The sequence below is a fragment of the Natrix helvetica genome (assembly GCF_964273705.1).
Source record: "Natrix helvetica genome assembly, chromosome: 13".
Lineage (NCBI taxonomy): Eukaryota > Metazoa > Chordata > Lepidosauria > Squamata > Natricidae > Natrix > Natrix helvetica.
Genome location: NC_138557.1, coordinates 9,903,436 through 9,920,451, shown reverse-complemented (window position 1 = coordinate 9,920,451; position 17,016 = coordinate 9,903,436). Strand labels below are relative to the sequence as shown.

General features: G+C 45.8%; 1 protein-coding gene across 2 annotated transcripts in view; it reads right to left on the bottom strand.

Annotated features, from left to right (window-relative positions):
- CLUAP1 (clusterin associated protein 1) overlaps positions 1-17,016 on the bottom strand; it is a 53,574-nt gene that overhangs the window by 2,433 nt on the left and 34,125 nt on the right. The window contains exons 9-12 of one of the 2 annotated variants that reach the window (XM_081966104.1): positions 16,719-16,791; positions 7,699-7,806; positions 5,842-5,897; positions 1,226-1,282 (exon numbers count right to left, since the gene is read on the bottom strand). In XM_081966104.1, coding sequence (XP_081822230.1) covers positions 1,226-1,282; positions 5,842-5,897; positions 7,699-7,806; positions 16,719-16,791 — 294 coding nt within the window. The remainder of the gene's footprint in view (positions 1-1,225; positions 1,283-5,841; positions 5,898-7,698; positions 7,807-16,718; positions 16,792-17,016) is intronic. The other variant, XM_081966105.1, reaches the window with a different exon arrangement.

Below are 17,016 nucleotides of genomic sequence, written 5' to 3'. Positions count from 1 at the left end.
TGAGCCCCAGTGGTACAGTGGTCAGAGTGCAGTATTGCAGGCTATTTCTGATGCCTGCCGGCTGCCTGCAATTTGGCAGTTCAAATCTCACCAGGCTCAAGGTTGACTCAGCCTTCCGTCCTTCCGAGGTGGATTAAAACGAGGAGCCAGATTGTTGTGGGGGCAAGAGGCTGACTCTAAACTGCGCTGTAAAGAGTGGCAGTAAAGCAGCGTGAAGCGGTATATAAGTCTAAGGGCTAGTGCTCTTTTCTCTTTCCTTCCTCCCTTCCTTCCCTCCCATGGTGCACAGTGGTTAGAATGCAGCATTTCAGGCGAACTGACCATTGCCAGCAGTTCGATCCTGACTCGCTCAAGGTTGATTCAGCCAAGGTGGGTAAAATGAGGGCCCAGATTGTTGGGGGCAATATGCTGACTCTGTAAACTGCTTAGAGAGGGCTGGAAAGCACTGTGAAGTGGTATATAAGTCTAAGGGCTATTGCTATTGCCCTTCCTTCCTTCCTTCCTTCCTTCCTTCCTTCCTTCCTTCCTTCCTTCCTTCCTTCCTTCCTTCGAATGCATTATTGCAGGCTAACTCTGCCGACTGCCAGCAGTTCGATCCTGACTCGCTCAAGGTTGATTCAGCCAAGGTGGGTAAATTGAGGACCCAGATTGTTGGGGGCAATAGGCTGACTCTGTAAACCGCTTAGAGAGGGCTGGAAAGCACCGTGAAGCGGTATATAAGTCTAAGGGCCATTGCTATTAGATCAAAGTGTCTCCATCTTGGTGAGCTGAAGATGGGTGGAGTTCAACTCCCAGAATTCTGGGAGTTGAAGTCCACCCATCTTCAGCTCACCAAGATTGAGTCACTTTGATCTAATAGCAATAGCATTACATCAATAGATCGAACAGCAATATAATTCTGGGAGTTGAAGTCCACTCATCTTGCAAGCTTGCCAAGGTTGAAACACACTGCATTAGATCCAAACCCACCACCACCACCACTACCTCCCTCGCTGGTGGTCTACAGACACAGGCTGAAGTTGGGGAGAAGCTGCTGTGGTTGGCCTCCATCCCTGGCAGGCGGCATGCCAGCTCTCGCGTCTTACCTTCATCCCTGTCCTCCCATCGCCAAGGGCTTCTGATGGTGAACCAGGACCCCAGGAGCAGAGAAGAGAGGCAGGGGGTATTGTGGGCAAGGGAGGAGGAGGAGGCACGGGGTGTTTGGCAGGCCGGAGAGACAACGCACCTTCGCCTTGGCTCGGGAAGCTTTGCGCATTTTGGTTCGGGCTTGGGCTGCCCCGATCTTTGGGAGGAGCAGCATGCGAGGCCACGCAAGATGGAGGTAGGAAGAAATTAAGAGGAACGACACCAGAGAGGGTTAAAAAAAAAGTGTGAGTGCAAAAGGCAGCAAATAGAAAAGAGAATTCACATCCGAACAAGGCTGGAGGAGACAGCTTAGCAGCCTGATTGGCTCAAGCAGGACGGGACCAAGCTTTAGGGCACGGGTGTCAAACTCAATTTCATTGAGGGCCGCATCAGGGTTGCGTTTGACCCCAGGGGGGGGCAGGGGGGGCGTGGCTAGCTCGACATCACTCATATCAGAGGCACCTGTGGTGGCCCGAGCGCACTGCCAACGAAAACCGAGCTCCGTTTTCGCTGGCGGAGAGTTGCAGGAGGCTGTCGTTGCCGAAAACAGAGCTCGGGAGGGCCAGGCGCGGTTCTCCCAAGCTCCATTTTTAAAAATGTTTTTTATTATACATTTTCCCTTGTACGACAGCACATTTTCAATTTTATGACAGTCCATCTCTTTTCATCTCTTTCCTTCTCCCCTCCACTTCCCTCCTCTCCCTCCTTCTCCTCTCCCCTCCCTCCTTCCCTCCCCTCCCTTTTCCTTTTCTCCACTCCCCTCTCCTTCCCTTTCTCCTACTCCTCCCCTCTCCTTTCCCCTCTCTGCTTCCCTCTTCTATCTCCTTCCTTCTCCCCTCCCCTCCCCTCTCTCCTTCTCCTCTCCCCTCCCTACTTCCCTCTCCTTTCCCTTCTCCTACTCCTCCACTCCCCCCTCTCCTTTCCCCTCTCTGCTTCCCTCTTCTGTCTCCTTCCTTCTCCTCTCCTCCCCTCTCTCCTCTCCCCTTCCTACTTCCTTGCCCTCCCCTTTCATCTCCTTCTCTCCCCTCTCCTCTTCTCCACTTCCCTCTCCTTCCCTTTCTCCTACTCCTCCCCTCTCCTTTCCCCTCTCTGCTTCCCTCTTCTATCTCCTTCCTTCTCCTCTCCTCCCCTCCCTTCTCTCCTTCTCCTCTCCTTCCCTTTCTCCTACTCCTCCACTCCCCCCTCTCTGCTTCCCTCTTCTGTCTCCTTCCTTCTCCTCCCCTCTCTCCTCTCCCCTCCCTACTTCCTTCCCCTCCCTTTTCCTCTCCTTCTCTCCCCTCTCCTCCACTTCCCTCTCCTTCCCTTTCTCCCACTCCTCCACTCCCCCTCTCCTTTCCCCACTCTTCTTCCCTCTTCTGTCTCCTTCCTCCTCCTCTGCTCCCCTCCCCTCTCTCCTTTTCCTCTCCCCTCCCTACTTCCCTCCCCTCCCTTTTCCTCTCCTCTTCTCCACTTCCCTCTCCTTCCCTTTCTCCTACTCCTTCACTTCCCTCTCTCCTTTCCCCAATCTGCTTCCCTCTTCTGTTTCCTTCCTTCTGCTCTTCCCTAGGCCTTTCTCCCCTCCTCTCCCCTCCTCCCCTACACTTCCCACTCTCCCTTCATCTCTCCCACCTCCATTTTTGCTGGCAGAGGCACCTCGGCTGATCATTTGTTGTTCCCAGGGAGGTCCCACGGGCCGGATCCAGCCCCCGGGCCTTGAGTTTGAGACCACTGCTTTAGGGTTAAGTTTTACAGGTTAGTAGAGCGAAGGCCGTGTTACTTCTGCGGAGTCTGCTATTTGTGGGTAGTGCTGATATTACAGCCCACTCCTGCAAGCCGTTTTCAGACCCCCAAATTTGGCCCAAAAGTCAACAGGTCTCTTTTGGAAATGGTGGGTCACGCAAATAAACCAGAGGAAAAACCACTTTCCATCTAGAGCTATTGTTACAGGTAGTTCTCAACTTATTTGGGACCTGTGCTTGTTAAGCAAAGCGGCGAACCGCAGCCAATTCTATGCATTTTTTATTATTTTTGCCATGCTTGTTAAATGAATCACTGCAGTTTTTAAGTGAATCAGACGATCGTTAAGCAGATCTGGCTTTCCCCATTGACCGCTTCTCGGTGACGAAGGCAATAGAATAGAATAATAGAGTTGGAAGGGACCATGGAGGTCTTCTAGTCCAACCCCCTGCTTAGGCAGGAAACCCTACACCACTTCAGACAAATGGTTATCCAACATCTTCTTAAAAACTTCCAATGTTGGAGCATTCACAACTACTGGAGGCAATTTCTGTTCCACTGATTAATTGTTCTAACTGTCAGGAAATTTCTCCTCAGTTCTAAGTTGCTTCTCTCCTTGATTACTTTCCACCCATTGCTTCTTGTTCTACCCTCAGGTGCTTTGGAGAATAGCTTGACTCCCTCTTCTTTGTGGCATCACCTGAGATATTGGAAGACTGCTATCATGTCTCCCCTAGTCCTTCTTTTCATCAAACTAGACATACCCAGTTCCTGCAACCGTTCTTCATATGTTTTAGTCTCCAGTCCCCTAATCATCTTTGTTGCTCTTCTCTGCACTCTTTCTAGAGTCTCCACATCTTTTCTACATCGTAGCAACCAAAACTGGATGCAGGATTCCAAGTGTGGCCTTACCAAGGCCTTATAAAATGGTGTTAACCCTTCACGTGATCTTGATTCTATCCCTCTGTTGATGTAGCCTAGAACTGTGTTGGCTTTTTTGGCAGCTGCAGCACACGGCTGGCTCACATTTAAACTTTGGGTTGTTGCAACCATCACAAATACTTGTTGGTTGCCGAGTGCCTGAATTCGGATCTTGCGATCCCAGAGATGGAGCGATGGTTTTAAGTGGGAGGACTGGATGTAAGTCCCTTTGTTTTTAGTGCTGTTGTAACTGTGAACAGCCGCTAACGGATTGGTTTGCAAGGACTTTCCGTATTGCAGAGCAGCCAATGGTGTGCCATGTTTCTCACTTCTATTCACATCGGAATCAAAAGGGCAACTTATAAAAATATTAATTTGTATAAATATAAAAAATCAGCCCAATCCTGAATGCCCGGAACAAAATAAAAGCCATGGGACTGAGGAGTAAATTGCAAAATTTAAGTATTTAAATGAATTCAGGCCCATGCTATTAATCCTGGGAAATAGGTAGTTAGTGGCCTCTGAAGATATTATACTGCAAAAGCAGTTCATTCTCAGTATTCATGAGCACTTTTAATCAGAGCGAATTAAATAAATCATCCAAAAGTTCATTCACAATCCGAGATGCTTTTAGTATGCGGAACACACGTTTATTTTGAATAGACAGCTAGTCCTCGGCTTACGACCAAAATTGAGCACAACCTTTGTGTTGTTAAGTGAGACATTTTTTTCAGTATTCGTACGCAGAACGCACATTTATTTTGAATATACAGGTAATCCTCGACTTACGACCACGGTTGAACCCAACCTTTCTGTTGTTAAGCGAGACATTTTTTTTCAAGGAGTGTCGCCCCATTTTGCAATCTTTCTTGTCACGGTTGTTAAGCGGATCACCGCCGTCGTTAAGAGTAGTAGCACGATTGTTAAGTGAATCTAGCTACCCCCATGGACTTCGCTTGTCAGAAGGTCGCAAAGGGGGGACCGCGTGACCCCGGGGACGCTGCAGCCGTCCTAAATATGAACCGGTTGCCAAGCCTCTGCACAGGTCGTAACTGTGAAAAACGGTCATCAGTCACCTTTTTCAGTGCCGTTGCAACTTTGAACGGTCACTAAATGAATCGTTGTAAGTCGAGGACTACCTGTGCTACACAAATGAGAAAAGGCAGAGAGAAGCATCAGCTACAGGAATCATAAGATTTATAGTGGAACGTACTGTCTTTAGATTATTCACAATCCTAGTTTACCTTCCCCAACCTCTGATTTAAATAAGAAGTTTCAACCTTGCCTAATTTAAGTAATTAAATTACTTAATTACCAATTGAGAAACCACCCATCTGCCTTAGGGAGGGACTCGGTGGGTGTACAAATAAAACTGTCAAACATAAAAACAAGTACCGTATTTTTCGGACTATAAGACGCACCCCCCCTCCCCAAAGGGCGTGGAAATGTTGGCGCATCTTATACACCGAATACAACTATTATTAGTCTCTCAAAGCCGTTTTTCGCAAAACCCGAGACATTCCCCCCCTTTCTCCAGCCCCCAGGAGCACTCTGCAGGCTCCAGCAGGGCTGGGGGAAAGCAAAAACGGGGGCATTTCCCCCTTCCCCCAGCCCTGGTGAAGCCTGCAGAGTGCTTCTGGGGGCTGGAGAAAGGGGGGGAATGTCTCGGGTTTTGCGAAAAACGGCTTTGAGAGACTAATAATAGTTGTATTCGGTGTATAAGATGCGCCAACATTTCCACGCCCTTTGGGGAGGGGGGGGTGCGTCTTATAGTCCGAAAAATACGGTATATAAATTTTAAATAAGAGACACATAAAAGCCAACGTTCAAAAGTTCATTAAATAACGGTTACTTTAAACCCGGTGTAACTATGCGCAGAAGAAATGGGTTTTGGTTGAAGGATAAATAAACGCAAAACTGCACTGGTGGGAAATGAGCGGAAACCTTTTCATGCTTTCCTTCACGCAGGGAAACTATTAAAATAACCTTTGCTTCTAATTTGCAAAAAATAAAAGAAAAAGTCCACGTGAAGTCATGCTTCGACGTTAGCGTGGGATTTCAGCCACAGCCACGACTTACCTCGTCCTCCGTGTCTCCCCCGTGCATGGTTCCAACAAGCCGCTTGCTCGGCCGCCCTGAAACACACAATATTTGTCAGGAAGTGTAACAAATATATGAAGCCAAGCTCCGGCAGAACCATCGATAAATAAACTCAAAGGACATAGATCCGCGATGGCGAACCTATGGCATGCCAGCCGTTGCCCCAGCTCAGCTTCACTGCGCATGTGCATGAGCCTCCCTCCGGCCAGTTGGTCTTGGCGTCTCTGCCGCGCATCCATAGGGGGTGGGTGGGGCGCATGCACTGGGGGGTGCTTGCATTGCATTTGGGGGCCTCGAGCAGCATCCCCGTGTCCCGTTTTGGCTTCCAGGTTGGTGCAGGAGGCCTTCCAGGTCCAAAATGGGGCATGGGGGGGGGGGCACACACATGCATGCACAGGGGGCGCCAGGGAGGCTCCATTGCATTATGGGTATGGGCACGTGTTCTGACCCCACCCCCTTCTCTCCACGCCTGTGAACAAGCCAGAACACAGGCGTGGCTGTTTGCCACTGTTTAATTGCAAGATAACAAACCCTTTGGCTGAGGGCCCAGATAACTCAAAATACAAGAAAAACAAACAGATATTCAAACACGGCTCTAAGACATCGACTTTCTTCACTGCTAATTTCGAACCGTTGTTTCCTGCAAATGTCCCCTCCCAACGCCTCACCTATAATCTCTCTTGGGATGGGCCAATCCACAACCACTTGTGCTTAATCATCTTCTGTGAGTCTGCCTACGGAGTTGCTGCTTCCGTTTCTCAGCCCTTCTCAATCTAGCATCAGGGACAAACTGCCTTTGATCCTCCCCACTGCTCCATGCCTCAGGAGCCTCCTGGTGGCCAACCAGCCTCTCTGGTCCCTGCTCTGAGTCTGAACCCTGCACAGAGTCCTCCACATCGTCCCGGGCAGACTCATATGGTTCCTCGCTATCTGAGTCCATCAGCAGGTCAACCGGATCCTGCTGGGCCACAACAGGCACGTGACAACAAAAAGGTTAGCCACCAGTGACATAGCTGTCTCCATCTTTCACTGTTAGCATCTGAGGTTGTGGGTCCTTCCGCCAGGAAACAGTGAATGGGTGTTTTATTCCTGAACAGTTGTTGGTGGGAGGGGAGCATGTGAAAGAAAGCCACAGGTTTTACACACACACACACACACACACACACACACACACACCAGCTTTGGGGTGAGAAAGATGCTCAAGAATATCTTGGCTGAACTCTTCTTGAGCTAAGAGGCAAAGAAACTGTGGAGCGCTTGATGTTCTCTGAACTTGCTTGTTTACTTGCAGTCGCGTCATTACCCAACTCGGTAACATCATCCACGCAGGAAGGGAATGCACCAAACTTGTATATTAACAGAGAGGAAACCCCCATAGCTTTCTAACACTGATGATATTACGTAGCTGGGTAATGAAACGTCCTCATGAAGACAACCCAGTTCCGAGAGCACCAAGGACACCACAGTCCAACCCCGAGCAACAAATATTCTCTTCTATGGAACAAGGAACTGTCAGGTTTTTCAAAATACGGTCACTGTAGCCCTATGTAACAATAAATAAAGAGATTTATCGTATTTATTGTGGAGTTTGTTTCCCTGGCTCGTTCTCAAAGGGCTGACAGCAAAGCACACGTTTTTTTTAATCCCTGTCCATTCTTTTCCTTTTGGATTTCATCTGGAATTTGGAGAAAGGCCAGCTTGTCTAAAATCAGCTCTGGAATAAGGCGCTCTTTAGCATTTTAAATCTTTTTTTTTTTTACGCTGGTACAAGCGGACATCGCTTTTATCTGTTCGAAACCATTTTTGGGAAGGGGACAGAGGAGCAGATGGACCCACCGTGCATCAGCATCTCCATGGCTGTGTGTTGCTTGATCAGCTGCCGGTCTTCCAGGTCACTGTCCGATCCTTCGTCCTCATGGATCTCCATGTCTGAGTCATCGTGACCTGAATAAAAACGAGAATCCCTTCGAGTTCAAAACGTACGGTGAACAATTGCAAGAACTGCGTCTGGCTAGTATAGTGACAAGAAGGACCAGGGGAGACTGGAGAGCAGTCTTCCAATATTTGAGGGGCTGCCACAGAGAGGAGGGGGATCAAGCTATTCTCCAAGGCACCTGAAGGCCAGACAAGGAAGAATGGATGGAAACCATACAAGGAGAGATTCAACCTGGAAATAAGAAGAGATTTTCTGACAATGAGAACAATCAACCCATGGAATGTTCAGAAGTTGTGGGAGCTTCATCACTGGAGGCTTTCAAGAAGAGACTGGACTGCCATCTGTCAGAAGTGGTGGAGGATCTCCAGCTTGGGCGTCTGTGTGTGTGTTGGACTAGATGACCCACAAGGTCCCTTCCAACTCTGTTAATCTGTAAAGGATACTGAGATTCTAAGAGTGCAGAGAAGAGCAACCAGGATGATGACGGGACTGGAGGCTAAAACATACGATGAACGGTTGCAAGAACTGGGCATGACTAGTTTAATGAAAAGGACTAGGGGAAACATGATAGCAATATTCCAATATCTCAGGGGCTGCCCCAAAGAAGAGGGAGTCAAGCTATTCTCCAAGGCACCTGAAGGCCAGACAAGGAACGATGGATGGAAACTGATTAAGGAGAGATTCAACCTGGAAATAAGGAGACATTTTTTGACAATAAGAGCAATCAACCCATGGAACGTTTAGAAGTCGTGGGAGCTTCATCCCTGGAAGCTTTCAAGAAGATACTGGATTGCCATCTGTCAGAAATGGTGTAGGGTCTCCTGCTTGGGCAGGGGGCTGGACTAGATGACCTACAAGGTCCCTTCCAACTCTGCTAATCTGTTAAAGTTATTATCTGCCAGAGGGGCAGGATGGGGGTGTCACCCTTTGAACAAACAAAAGAGACTGTCATGCCACTAAGAGGCCGCTGCGCAGTGATAAGGAACACGGAAGCAAGTCACTTTTTTTCAGTGCTGTTGTAACTTTGGACGGTCACTAAACGAACGGTTGGATGTTGAGGACTAATTAGTAGCAAGAAAAGAAAGCCACTGCTTTTTGCATTTATAACCGAAGATGACCTTCTCAGATTGTAAACCAAGGGCGATTGGAAGATTGCACACAATGCAAAAGGTTAAAAAAAAACCACTCCAGGAATATCAACGGGATGAATTCTGTTAATTTTGCCATTGCTATATATTCCCCCCCAAATTCCAGTTTCCCAGTCTTGGCAAACTGTCCCTTTTTCAGTGTTGAGCCAAAGCTATCCTTGCAGTCAGAAAAAAAAGCATAGATCTTACTGAAGGTATTTTTTTTTCTTCAGTAAGGCCCAAAAATGTGAAAGAATGCAATCAATTTTGGGAATAAAAATGGCGTCAGTTCACAAAGATCTTTAGGTGCAAATAGAAATACTGCACATACTATTTCCATAGCAAGGCAGATAAAGTAGAAACGCCTACATAGATTACTTTATTTAAAGAGGAAAATATGTTCGTATTTGGACGTCACTTCTGGAATCACTTGGGCTTGCAAAGAAAAAAAAAGGGAACTGATCTTGGTTTTGTCGACTAGAAAGATTTGATGTTATAGAAATGGCTAGTTATGTATTAAATGTGGAAAAGCAAAAAGTTGAGAGTGTGTTTTATCTTGTACTATGCTAGGAAGAGTTGGAAATCAATGCCCCTTTTCTTTCTTTTTCTCTTCCCTTTTGGATTTCACATCCCCTTTTCCCCATTCCCTTTCCTTCCCTTAATTTCCTATTCTCTTTTCCTTTCATTTTGTATTTTATATCATAATAATAAAAAAGAAAAAGCATGTATCTTATTAAACCGTGATTGTCAAACGGGGAAATCAAGAAACCCAGGCAGTTAAAAACAAATCAGCAGTAGATCAACGGAATTCAAGGTGGGCTGGACTTAAATCTCGTGTGGGCGCAAAGGGACTCGAGACTGATGACATGTTAGATTCCTCCCTCACATCCAGCCTGATCATCCCCTACAATGATATTCTTAATTCATTTGTTCTGGAACAATTCCTAGGAGGTGGGGGGAAAAAAGCCTGAAGTTTCAATTCACTTTCCCTTTAAAAACTTTTGAGTAATGTTGTTTTTTGGGTACTTTTGATTCTTTCTTCTTCTTCTTCTCCACATGTCAGACAAATTGTCCTGTCCGTATCAGGCCGAGTGAGATCACGCCGGGCATTTTTCACGCGCTATCTTGCACCGGTTATGTTTACAAACTCCAGCCGGAGCTTCGGGGGCACAGACTATGCCATCTTCTTGCCTGTCTGTTGTTCATCACGAAAACAGAAGGTCAGTCTTGATAAACCCCAGATGCATTGGCTGTCAACTGACCGATGTAGTCTCACTCGCTGATTCACATTTACACAGATCTAAGCACTGGCATTTGGGTTCAGTTTAGTCTGCCAAGAAGCCCCCTGGGGAAAAGCCAAGCAGCTCCCCAGCCATTGCTGCTCCTCCCTCCCTTGCAAATAAGTGATGCTATCCGTTTTCCTGCCCTTCTCAAAGCACCCTAAGGGGACCTGGCGAACCGCTGGCCGCCCCCTATGACGCGAGCAGGAGGGTTATTCATCCCCAGGTTTTCAATTATACACGCCCAAATGTTTGATTTCAGAATGTGGGAAGCCCTCCCCACTAGAACAGGGGTCACCAACCTTCCGGATCTCAGGGACCACTAAATTCATAATTTTAAATCCTATGGACCACTAATATGAATCCATTGCGCCACTTGCTGAAGCGCCTGGACTCCCAGTGACGGGGCTGGGACCTTCAGGCACTTAGCTTGGCCACCTGTTTCTGAAATCTTAAACACTCAAAGAGCCATTTGTAACCGTTTTCCACCGAAAACAAAACACGGGATCTCTCATCTCTCTCTCTTTCTCTCTCATCTCTTTCTTTTTCTCTCATCTCTCTCTTTTCTCTCTTTCTCATCTCTCTTTTCTCTCTCTTTTCTCTCTTTTCTCTCATCTCTCTCTCACTTTTCTCAACGCTCATCTCTGTATTACTTTTCTCTCTCATCTTTTTTCTCACCTCTCTCTCTCATATTTCTCTCATCATCTCTTTCATCTTTTCTCTCTCTCTCTCATCTCTTTTTTCTCTCTCATCTCTCTCTCTCACTTTTCTCATCTCTCTCTCTCATCTCTGTATCACTTTTCTCTCTTTTCTCTCTCATCTCTTTCTTTCTCATCTCTCTCTTTTCTCTCTTCTCTCTTTTCTCTAATCTCTTTTCTCTCATCTCTATCACTTTTCTCTTTTCTCTCATCTCCTTTCTCATCATCTCTCTTTTCTCTCTCATATCTCTTTTCTCCCTCTCTCAATCACTTTTCTCTCTTTTCTCTTTCATCGCTTTCTCTCATCTCTCTCTTTTCTCTCTCTCTCACCTCTCTCTCACTTTTCTCTTTTCTCTCATCTCTTTCTCATCTCTTTTCTCTCTCTCTCACCTCTCTCTCTTTTCTCTCTCTTTTCTCTCTCCTCCCTCTCATCCTTTCTCTCTCTCTCATCTCTTTCTCTCTCATCACTCTCTCTCTCATCTTTCTCCCTCTCCTTATAATTAGAGCTGCAGAAAAAACAATTGCTACCAACTTGCCTTCCATTGAGGACCTGTATACTACACGAATCAAAATATCTACAGACCCTTTGCATCCTGGAGATAAATTGTTTCAACTCCTACTTTCAAAATGATGCTATAGAGAACTGCACACCAAGACAACTAGACACAAGAACAGCTTTTCCCTAATGCCATCACTTTGCTAAACAACTAATTCCCACAACACTGTCAAACTATTTACTAAGAGTGTATTAATATTATTATTATTCTCCTGCTTCCTATTACCTATCTCCTTCTATAACCTTGTTGCTTGTATCTTTATGATTTATTGTTTAATTTAGTTTCCTGGTTAGATTTATGTTGATTGCTTATTTAATATCCTGTGACTATCACTAAGTGTTGTATCTTATGATTTATGATGAATGTATTTTTACGATGATTATGACCGTGATTTATCGCGTATAGCTTTATGTACACTGAGAGCTTGTGCACTGAACACAAATTCCTTGTGTATCCAATCACACTTGGCCAATAAAGAATTCTATTCTATATGTCCCCTTTTTCTGCTTCTGGCAAAGAACAAAATGTGCTTTGCATTCTCCAGAGAGCCTGCATATTTCCTTGGATGGCGGTGTCCTGGTACTCCGAGGCTGCTCTTTGCTGGAGCTTCAAATATTCCTTTACCAAATCTGTGAGACGTTCCTTTGAATGGCCAGCTCTGGAACTTAGCCCCCCTGCCCCGATCCTTACGGCATTTTGCTAACAAACAAACAACCCAACAGGATGTCTGTGATAAGAAGGAGCGGTGCAGGAGCCGAGATAATGATTGCACCAGGGGAAAATTTCAAATCTGGCACTTGATGTGCCATGTTTCCTTGCCCTTCTCTCAGAACCTTATTTCGTGGCCTTAGGCAAATGCTCATTTTTGACTGTTAGTCTAAGGCGATGGGGATGAAATCTGCCAAACCTTCTTAAAATGCAAGAACTCTGAACGGGTCCCCCCGTCTGCCTCTTCTCCCCTAGGCCTTTTAGCGCTCTTCGATTAGGATTTGACACTTTTTTTTCCCAGCAGAAATATAAGTAAACCAAGCAGACAAATTTCTTTGCCTACCCAAAATGGCTACAGCAGGGGTGTCAAACTCAATTTCATTTCAAACTCAACATCAGGGTTGTGTTTGGTCTTGGTGGGCTGAGGTGGGTGTGGTCAGATCAACGTCACTCGTGTCGGGGTGCCGAGCGCTCTGCCACTGAAAACGGGCTCCTGAGCTCTGTTTTCAGCTGCAATGGCCTCCTGCCGCTCTCTGCGAAAGGAGGGTCTCACACAGGTCTCCCGAACTCCGTTTTCGCTAGCAGAGGCACCCTGGGCCGGTCCTTTTGCTTGGCCCTAAGATCTAAACACCCCACAGGCTGGATCTGGCCTCCGGGGCCTTGAGTTTGACACCCCTGGGCTACAGTGAAAGAAATGTTAAAGAAAAGAGGGGTAAGAAATGGGAAGAGCTCAGCTCCAAGGAAGGAAACTATGAATTCACCCGCAAATTCAAGGATATTTCCTCAAACCTTTAGTTAAGACATTCAGAAGCTTCACTTGGTGAAGATGTTTGTGTATTTGCAATAGATCACTTGCCAACGTTGGAAACCCTCTGATATAGATCGAGTATTTATTTTCCAAATTTATGTGTGTGCAACAGGTTGAGATTTGAAAAAAAATAAACATTTCATCTCTATCAGGGGTGTCCAACTTGGACGACTTGTGGACTTGTTGGTTGGGGACTTCTAGGAGTTGAAGTCTACAGATCTTAAAGTTGCCAAGGTTGGATACCCCTGATCTAAAATATATCAAATTCCTTAAAATCTGTTGCCCCTCTGTATACAATCTCCAGCTTCCCTGCCAATATTTCCAGGGTTTTGTTCTTTAAAATCAAGCTTCAAAGGGGAAAGGGCCTTTGGACTTCGTTGTGCAGGAGAGTTGTCCATTTAGATCCAACAAACCAGTTTGAAGCCGGTCATTAGTTCTGTAACTTACAGAATAGAATACAGAATAGCAGAGTTGGAAGGGACCTTGGAGATCTTCTAGTCTAATCCCCTGTTCAAGCAGAAGATCCTGGACCATTCCGGACAAATGAGTGTTCAGTCTCTTCTTAAACCTCCAGTGATGAAGCACCCACAACTACTGGAGGCAACACTGTCAAACTACTTACTAAGTCTGCACTACTATTAATCTTCTCATCGTCCCTATCACCCATCTCCTCCCACTTATGACTGCAGGACTGTAACTTTGTTGCTTGTATCCTTACGGTTTATATTGATTGTTTCCTAGTACGATTTGATTGCTTATTTGTACACTATGACTATCATTAAGTGTTGCACCTTATGATTCTTGACGAATGTATCTTGTCTTTTTATGTACACTGAGAGCATCTGCAGCAAAGACAAATTCCTTGTGTGTCCAATCACACTTGGCTAATAAAGAATTCTATTCTATTCTATTATCTAACTCCTATTCTATTCTATTCTATTCTATTCTATTCCATTCCATTCATTCCGATATCCTATCCTATCCTTCAATCTAATATTCTATTCTATCCTATCCTATTCTATCCTTCATTCCAATATTCTATTCTTTTCTATTCTATTCTATTCTATTCTATTCTATTCTATTCTACTCTACTCTACTCTACTCTCATTGTCAGGAAATTCCTCCTTAGTTCTAGGTTGCTTCTCTCCTTGATAAGCTTTCACTGGTTGTTTCTTGTCCTACCCTCATGTGCTTTGGAGAATAGCTTGACTCCCTCTTCTTTGGGGCAGATATTGAGATATTGGAACAGTGCTTTCCTCCCCTGGTCCCTTCTTTTCATTAAACTAGACATACCCAGTTCCTGCAACCGTTCTTCATATGTTTTAGCCTCCAGTCCCCTAATCATCTTTGTTGCTCTTCTCTGCACTCTTTCTAGAGTCTCCACATCTTTTTTTACATCGTAGTGATCAATTCTCGATGCATTACGATCACTTCAGGTAATCTTGATACTATAAGCGTAGAAACTTTAGTTTCTGCACCATAGGAAAAAAAAGGCACGGAACCGAGGAAAGCCACAAGACAATGGAAAATCAACAAGAATGATAATATATGTCTTAATTTCCTTAATTGCTCCCCTAGAGACCTTCTGTTCAATTCGAGTTAACTCTGCTTGGCAGATATTAAAATTGCCCATGTGATTCATCCACAGGGTCTTTGCTGACGTCTTATATAAGATGAGTCAAAATGGTTGGCAGAAGCTCCCAGATAAATTATTCCAATCTACCACTAATTTTTTCCAGTCAAAAGTTATTATGTTAATAATTTATACTGTTATTTATTATAAATATGTCCAGCTTAATTGTATCCTGCTCGAAGGGATATGTTCCAACAGAGAGATTTGATCAAGGAGTGACAAGGAAGAAAGAGGATTATCCGTTTTTCATTCCAGATTTTAAGCTGTCCCTTGCAGGAAATAAATCAAATCAAAGATTGAGGGAATGAATGAGAATGCAGCTTTTCACTGTGGTCTTTCAGATCACAAATGTTTAGGCATGCAAGAATAGGACTTGATAAACGTTGTGGTGAGAATAGCAACTTTGGTGGACTCATCTATAAACCTGGATTACTTAACTGGTTAATTAATTGACCTGAGCTGAAATAATGTTACCAAAAGGTCAAGTTCAATCCTGACTAGATCCAGAAAGTGAGATATAGCAATAGCACACTTATATACTGCTTCACAGTGCTTTACAGCCCTCTCTAAGTGGTTTACAGAGTCAGCCTCTTGCCCCCAACAATCTGGGTCCTCATTTTACCCACCTTAGAAGGATGGAAGGCTGAGTCAACTTTGAGCAGTCAGAATCGAACTGCTGGCAGTTGGAAGAGTTAGCCTGCAATACTGCATTCTAACCACTGAGAAGGAAGGAAGGGAGGAAGGAAGGAAGGGGAAAAGGAAGAGCAATAGCACTTAGACTTATATACCGCTTCACAATGCTTTACAGCCCTCTCTAAGAGGTTTACAGAGTCAGCCTTTTGTCCCCAACAATCTGGGTCCTCATTTTGCCCACCTCGGAAGGATGGAAGGCTGAGTCAACCTTGAGCCAGTCAGGATCAAACTGCTGGCAGTGGGCAAAGTTAGCCTGCAATACTGCATTCTAACCACTGAGAAGGAAGGAAGGAAGGAAGGAAGGAAGGGAGGGAGGGAGGGAGGGAGGGAGGAAGGGAGGAAGGGAGGAAGGGAGGAAGGGAGGAAGGGGAAAAGGAAGAGCAATAACACTTAGACTTATATAACACTTCACGGTGCTTTTTCCAGCCCTCTCTAAGCGGTTTACAGAGTCTGCTTCTTGCCTCCAACAATCTGGGTCCTCATTTTACCCACCACGGAAGGATGGAAAGCTGAGTCAACCTTGAGCCTGGTGAAATTTGAACTGCAAAACTGCTGGCAGCCAGCAGTCAGCAGAAGTAGCCTGCAGTACTGCACTCTAACCATTGTGCAACCGTGGCCTATCTGTTCAACGAGCAATGGCGATACATTTCCTTGCCAACGCATCTTCTGCAAAGCTGAAATTTCCAACCTACGTATATTTGATTAAAAGCCAAATGCGTCATCGGAAATCCCAGGGCTTCCTGGGGTCCTCAAAAGCTTTGAGGGAAGCCCAAAGAATTACTTTAAAAGCCAACCCTTTGTCATTTGAGAACAATATGAGAGAAGGCGAAAAATGTTCAATGAACGGGTTTCATTTAATTGCCTTTCTCCTAGTTGAGACAAGGGTGGCGGCCTAGACGGAGGGATGTCACAGATGTGATGGAATGTAGTCTGGATTCCCAGGTCGGAAGGGCTGCTTCCCAGAGAGCAAAGGGGAAGCGGAACTCGGATTGTCTGGTAGTCAGGAAGAAGGCAACGATGGATACTCTCTAGCAGTTCATAGAGCTCGTCTATAGTTATGCAGATAGTTTTAGTCTGTCTCTCGGCGAGCAGCAATAAAGAAACTACTTGGAAGTTGCTGAACCAGTGGTGGGTTCTGGGCGGTACGGCTCAGTACGGCCGTACCGGTGGTAGCCGGGAGCAGCAGCCACCGTACCAGTACGGTGGCTCGTTTGGCCCACCTGCATTCCTTACCTGTTTCTGAAGCGACCGCGCCTATTGCGCAGGTGCGCAAAGCATGTGGCACCTGCACGACCTCCGCCGAGCAGCTGGGTGTGGCAGGGTGGTGGCATGCGCCTGCGTGCGCAGTGCGCTTGCCCGACTAGAACGCCCAGCCCTCTGCGCAGCATACCAGTTGCAACGGGATCCGTAACTTACTTCCACTCTTCAGCAAACGTTTCTCTTCCTCCTTCAGCTTATTTTGCATCAGCCGCAGGGTATTTTCTGCTTCCTGTAAGGGAAGATCAAAATCAGTTTAGTCACTGTTGGAAAATCCCTCGGCTTAGGAGACAACCAGGATGGGAGAAAAGGCTTTGGAAAGACAGCTTAGGTCCAGAAATTGAGAACTGATATGCGGTCTCAGCTTCCATCGTAAGAAAGAATATTTTTTTAAAAAAAACGACCTTGCAAATGTAGAGAGGAAAACATGTTGGCTAAGTCTAAGAAGAAGGGAGAA